Here is a 6,695-nt window from a genome sequence, read left to right as displayed (position 1 = left end):
CAGTGGGCATCAAACGTCAGAGCAGGGGCTGCAACCCCATCACCATGTATCCAAAATGTTCAGGCTTCAGCCATCATGACTTTTCTGACACCCCAAAGAGGGCGCAGATTGCTACATTTCTATCATGTCTTCTAAGCTGCCTGTGTGCTTTTAAGAGCACTTTGAGGCACAGATGAGTGCAGGTGACCTCACTTAGGATCTGTTTAGCATCCTGCTAGAACTTACTTGTGGTTTGGCTAATTCCCTGTCAAGATAAAAAGCAGCACGTTTAGTTGTGTAGACTCAAGGCTGGACTTCACTGTCTGCCACACCATTGTTTACTTAACAATGCTTGATTGCATATACAAATAATGGGTTACTTTACATAAGAGGAAACACCTGTTGTACATGAAGCCCATATGGGAACCCAGTAAATTATGCTTACTCAGCAAACCCTTGTTAAACAGTGGGACAGTGGGTTAAAGCAAGGGTCTTCAAACTTGGCCCTTTTATGACTTGTGGATTTCAACTCCCAGAATTCCTCAGCCAGCTGGCTGAGGAATTCTGGGAGTTGAAGTCCACAAGTCATAAAAGGGCCAGGTTTGAAGACCAGTGTTAAAGTAACTATTGGTTGGGTTCACACATCACTGTAAACCATGGGGTGGTTCAGCAAAGGTGCTGGGCAAAAATATTGTCAAACCCCCGGGAAGGAAGCCAGTTGGGTTGTGTGAAATCTGTCATAATGCTGGCTGATTTTACTTTTGGCTGTTGAGACAACCCAAACAATTGTGGGACAGCAAGAAATCGTGCTTAAGCAAACTAGGACTCGTCCAGAGGGCTACTCCGTGGTACTTTTGTGCAATGCGTTTATTTTGCAGACGAGTTTTTCTCGCGCGGTTGTGATTCAGGCCGGACCCAAAGTGCACCCGGGAAACGGTCGTGCGAACGCGGCCTCCGCCGTCCGGGACACGCGTCCGAGGAAACTTTCGGGGGAAACGTCTCCCCGCAAACGCTCCGGCCCCGGGCAGCGCTCTGCAGGTGAGGGAGGAGCCGCCCGCCTGCCCGCCCGGCGGCCGCCCCGGCCGAGGAGCCCGGCGTGGGCTGCGGGGCCGGGGCCGTCCCTTCCCCTGCCCTCCTCTCCGGGGCGCCGGCGCGGAGCCGGGCCGGGCTCCCCCGCCCTCCCTCCCCGGCAGCGTGGCCGCGGCTCGGGCGCTCCCAGCGGCGGGGAGGCGGGGAGGCGCGGCGGCGCGGCGGCGGCGGGGCGGGCGCACGGACCGCGCTGCCGAGGACGGGCACCGGACGGGCGGGATGCCGGCGGGGCTGTGCGCGGAGCCGGCGTCCGGGGCGCCCTGAAGCAGCGCCAGCATGTCCCGCAAGAAGAGTCCCCGGGCCAAGGGCGGCAGCAGCGCCGCGCCCTCCTCCGCCCTGCCCGCCGCCCAGCAACGCGCCGCCGCCGCCGCCGCCGCCTCGGGCGGGCCGGGCCGGGGCGCGGGCGGGCCGGAGGGGGCGGCCGACGGGGGGGCGCTGCCCAGCCGGCCCCCGCTCAGCAGCAGCGGCGAGTTCCACGACGTCGCCTTCAAGGTGAGCGGCGGGCGCGGCTTGGCCGGGGGCGAGGGCGGCGCGGCGGGGCTCTCCCGGCGCCCACCCACCGCTCGACGGGCGGGCGGGCGGACGGAGCGCTGCCCTGGCCCGGCCGGCCGGCGGCTGTGGCGACCGAGGCGGCGCGTCTCGGGGAGGCTCGGCGAGCGCGAGGGCCGCCTGCCTTCCCTAGCCGGGCTGGAGCGTCCCCGGGACGGTCTCGCAACAGGCGCGTCTGCCGCCCGCGGAGCCAAGACGCGGCGCTCCGGCGCGGCGGCGGGCTCGTTTTGCAGCCGGAGCCCCGCGGCTGCCCCTGCGGAGGTCCCGAACCGGTCCCGGAACCGCCGGGGTTCCGGTTCATCCCGCGCTGCGCCCCCCGCCGGGTTCGCTCCCAGACTGGGTCCGTCTGTCAGCCGCGAGCAGGTGCCTGAAGCGGCTTCTTGCAGGGATTAATCCACAGTAGCGGTTGGAGGTAAACTGCGCCTGTAGCTGGAAGCTCTTCGCCCCTTGTGATGACATGGGCTGCTTTCCACTAGCCGTGTGCAAGAGAGGGGTGGTGCTGAAAGTGAGAAAGGAAGAGAAGACCATAACACAAACAATTAGCAGATAGGAGATGTTGTTACAGGTTTATCTAACACAGAGACTTGTCTGCAAACATTCTGAGAAATAAAGACAAGCACACACACACTGCAATAAGTTTGCTTAATGAACTTGCTAGTAAAAGAGGCTTGGAGGGGTCCTGTCTCGGTTCTCCACATTCCTGATTCTGATTTTTGGGATTACACTAAATAAAGAAAATGTGTGTGTTTCCTTGATCAGATTCTGCAGGAAAGGGGCTGGACAGATAAGGAGGGTAAAGTTTGCTGGTGCTTCATGATCTGGTAACTCAGATACTTACAAGGTGTTTGACTCAGTTAAACTGGATGGTTGGCCATCTATGGCTCACCCTGTTGCGAGTGTAGTGGTGACGGCATCAGGCTAAAAACTGGGAGACTGCGAGTTCTAGTCCCACCTTAGGCACAACGCCAGGTGGGTGTCCTTGGGCCAGTCACTCGCTCTCAGCCCCAGGAAGGTGGCAATGGCAAACCACTTCAGAAAAACCTTGCCAAAAAAAGCCCTGCAGCGTCTTGTCCAGGCAGTCTTTGAGGATCTGACACAGATGGAAGAAAAAGAAATATGGTGAGAAGTTTCACATAGTTTATATGGGTCTCACCTACTGTAGGTCTCAAAAAAAGGCCACTGGACTGAAGAAGAATAAAACATTTCGCTTTTCATCCAAGAAGCTTCATCAGTTGTTGATTGGGGGGTGGTGGTGGTTTAGGAAGGATAGGTACTGACAGTTGAGACTGGATGGTGGACGGAGAGGTCCTGATTAGATTTTTTGGTGGGGGAATGGAAGGACTGAATTTCTTTGCAAGTCATCTGGTCATTTGCACTCTCTCTGAGAGCGCTTGAGGTCACTTGGGGGTTCATCTGTGCCCTCAAGGTCTCCTGAATCAGGGTGCAATTGGTTGCAGAATCGTTTTGGAACTGCTGGAGATAAGTGGTGTCTTATTCCTCCCCCTCTGTTGGGGGGGGCTGCTCAGTGTTACCATAAGTGGCCTCTTTGGCCCCTCTTTCAAACCAGCGGTCCTCTCTGTCCAGAATGGGGACTTTGCTGTCTTCCAAAGAGCGGCCTTTGTCTTTCAAATGCCGATGGGCCACTGAATCCTGTCCCGATGGGTTTCAACTCCTACATTGTGCCATGAGCTCGTGAAGTGTGTGGCTAAAAATGTCCCTGGAGATTCTCTATCACCCAGGTCATGGCGGCCTCACAGTTGCTTTTTCAAAAGGCAGCTGGTCTGTTTTTTTCTTGAGGAAGATGAACAAAACATTTCATTTCTCATCCAAAAACCTTCATAAGTTGTGAGGGGGTATGTGTGTGGAAGGATAGAAGGATAGGTTTGCCAATGGTTTACCTAAAGCCAAAGCAAAAAAAGCCAAGAAAAGATGTTAATGTAGAACCGGGTAGCTCTGCTGTGGTTGGGAAAGAGGGGTGCAAGGCCTGGGGCACTGAGGGAAGAACTTTTTTATCCCAAGAGGTGACTTTGGAAGTATCAGCCATTATGTGGAGATGTGGTTTGCCCCCGCTTCCCCCTCCTCAGCATGGCAGCAAAGCAAATCAAAGAGTCTCCTTGGGCCAGGGGAAGCTGAGCTGGTTAGCCAGGCGGAACTGACAGAAACCTGCCGTTCTCTAATGCCGGACTACGGTTCCCAAGAGCCCAGACAGCAGCACCAACTGAAAGTCAGCCTTCTCTACCCCAAAGTTGGAGAGGGGCAGAAAGGCAGCTTCTGCTGGAAGGGACCACATTTTCCTGTCCTCTTCGAAGGACATCCTGTCGGAATGGGACAACTCGCTACGGCCAGCTCACCGTGGAACAATTCCATGCAGGATAACTCAGTCCGATAAATATTATCCGCCACTATTTCTCCGACATTATTTCCATTGACAAAAATGGAAAAAAAAGTCAGGGGTGGATAACATTTATTGCGTTGAATTATCCTGCGTGGAATTGTCCCAGGGTGAGTTGTCCTAGACCCACATCCTGTGACTTGGATCCTTGCTTACTGGAAGTTTCAGCCGCGTGTGTGTTTCCTTTGTGGGTGATAGGAAGATTACGGTTGGTGATCAGGGCAATGCTGGCTAGTCCTGGGGTTGGCTGAAAGAAGCCAATTGGGAGAAAGTGAGCTTCCAAGCCAAGCCCCCACCCCCACCCCCCCACCCCTATCTCATCTACAGATGAGCATTCCCACAATCCTATCCTCCCCAGCCTGGGGATGGCCTTAGTCAGAGAAAGGCCCAGCACTGACTGGATTTACACATCATGGTAAGCACTGGCTTGTTTTAACCAGTCTTTACTGAAGAATGGACATCAAGCTAAGCCAAACCAAGAAACCATGGTTTGGCTTATCTCTGTGTTCCTAATAACAGAGGCGAGCTCATCATGCGTGGTTTGTTTATTTTCAGTAGCTGGTTGTCTCTGCCCTAAACCAGGAAGGATTCTATGCACAGAGTTGTGGTGTGAACTGTATTCATGGGGAAGGAGTGTAAATGGTGCAGTGACAGACTTGGTACATTTGCCGCAACAAACTAAGATTGGTCTGCCAGGCCCCCCTCCCCCCGCGAAGTTACCGAGACCTAATATGTCGAGCCTAGCGTGCTTTGGCTTTGTGCTGGCAAACAGTTCTCTCTCTGCTGCTTTGGAGATACAAAGGTACACGACGACGTGTGCCAGCAGTCCTACTATGGAAATCAAGCTGGGGGTCAGTAAAAAAGTGGGATTGAAACCTAACCACAGTAAAATTTAGACCTCCTTCAGAGCCTGAATGGTGTGGCTTTTGTCCACCAGAAAATACAATGCCCACCTGACTTGCCAATTGAGAAAAGAGAGCTTTCTCTAAAAATGGGTGAAGACAACCTCTGGCAGCGCGCGCATGCACACACACACACACACACACACACACACACACACACACACCGCCCGTCTCTTTTCTTCTCTCCCTTCTGCAGTGAATGTGGATTTAAGCCAGTTTGCCTCAGGCTCAACCCATTACAGCTTTGAGGCAGACGGCTCCAGTTGGGTAGCAGCTGTGTGGAAGCCGCTTCAATCGGCACGTTTGTGCTTCCAGAGAGAATTTGTGGGGCTTCTCCCAACTCGGGAGATGCCAGAATAAACCCGTCACTCTAAATCCCTCCGTTGAGAGAAGGGGGTCTTTGCTGTTAGGTAGCAGAAGGGCTCAAGTCAGCCTGCATTAGGCAAGAGACGTTGGGTGGCCTGAAGGAGCAGAGTTGTCTGAAGGAAGCTCAACCACGTCAGGAGACCGTCTAAGCCAGTGGCTGGGCAGCTGCGGAGAGTCTGCCATGAAGGCAAAGCAGGACCCTTTCCCATCTCACTTCTCCCCTTGCCCGTTGGGTCCAGGAGGCCAGAGAGGCCACCGCATCACTTCTCATGTCTTCTCCTCCTCCTCCTCCAGGTGATGCTGGTTGGTGACTCAGGAGTCGGCAAGACCTGTTTGCTGGTGCGCTTCAAAGACGGTGCTTTCTTGGCTGGGAGCTTCATCTCGACGGTGGGGATTGATTTCCGGGTAAGTAGCCCTAGATGACTTCATTTGGGGCTGAGGTTGCCACCCCAGAGACCTCAGTGCTCCCGCCAGCTGAATTGGGAGAAGTGGGCTGTGCCCAGTGTGTTGGGGCAGGAGAAGGTCTTGTTGGGCTGCCCCCTCAAGGACCCTCCCTGTCTTGAGAGCAGGAAATGGATTATTTATTTATTTTAAATTTTATTTACTTATTATTAAATCTATTTGCTGCCCATTTTCTCATTTTGAAGTGACTTTGGGCGGCTTACAGCATAGAAACATTAATATCATCAAAAATAAATATTCCAAAAAATGCCCTTTGGCTGAGTAAGCTGCCTTGCCTTGAATCTTCCACCTGCTTATGGCTCAGGGATGTTGGAGTGCCAAAGGGGTCCTTCTTGCTCGGATTTCCACGTTGGAGGCAGCTGTGGGGCAAGAACCTAGTCCCCCTGCTTAAAAAAGAAGAAGCCAGCCCTCTTTTGGGGACAAGGGCCCGCTCCCTTTGGCACCGCACGCCTGGCTGCCCAGCGGGAATTGAACCAAGAGCCTCTGTGGCTGCTCGAGCATTGCCAGCTGGAGGCAGGAGGGTCCCGGCTGCTCGCTCGGCCCCAGCTGTCAGAGGCATTTCTGGGCTTCTTGGAAGGCTGTTTCTTGCTTCGTTTATTCTGCAAAATTGAAAAGCCCCTGAATGAAAGAGGGAAGCGTTTTCTCTCTGTCAAGCATTTCTAATTAAATAATAATAATAACATTAATAAAAAGACTTCGTTTCAAGCATTTGGGCAGCTGGCCCAGGATGTTCCAAAAGAATTGTTCTGGAGCGGACCTCTGGGGTTCTCCGAACCAGTGTCCCTTCCCAAAGCGGTCCGTTCTGGTGCTGAAGGGGAGGCTGCTGGGGTTGGCATTCCATACTAGCTTTAACCGGGGAAGGTTGGCAGTGCCGGGTAAGGGATGCCCTGCTGAAGTGGGCCGCAGCCGCTTCGAAAGCAAGTTGTCACTGATTTACTAGTGATACAGTAGAGGGA

The 6,695-nt window shown here is 54.2% G+C and overlaps 1 protein-coding gene across 1 annotated transcript in view; it reads left to right on the top strand.

Moving 5' to 3' along the window:
- Nucleotides 1-1,344: 1,344 nt before the first annotated feature.
- Nucleotides 1,345-6,695, top strand: part of RAB26 (RAB26, member RAS oncogene family) — a gene marked incomplete at its 5' end in the record, with an annotated part of 204,791 nt that continues 199,440 nt past the window's right edge. The window contains 2 exons of the mRNA XM_081337848.1: nt 1,345-1,560; nt 5,572-5,682. Of these exons, the coding sequence (XP_081193974.1) occupies nt 1,345-1,560; nt 5,572-5,682 (327 nt within the window). The remainder of the gene's footprint in view (nt 1,561-5,571; nt 5,683-6,695) is intronic.

The sequence above is a fragment of the Vipera berus genome, assembly GCF_964194415.1.
Source record: "Vipera berus genome assembly, chromosome: 13".
NCBI classification, from domain to species: Eukaryota; Metazoa; Chordata; class Lepidosauria; order Squamata; family Viperidae; genus Vipera; species Vipera berus.
Note: the sequence above shows the minus strand (reverse complement) of the source record. Positions and strands in the feature narration are given on the sequence as shown.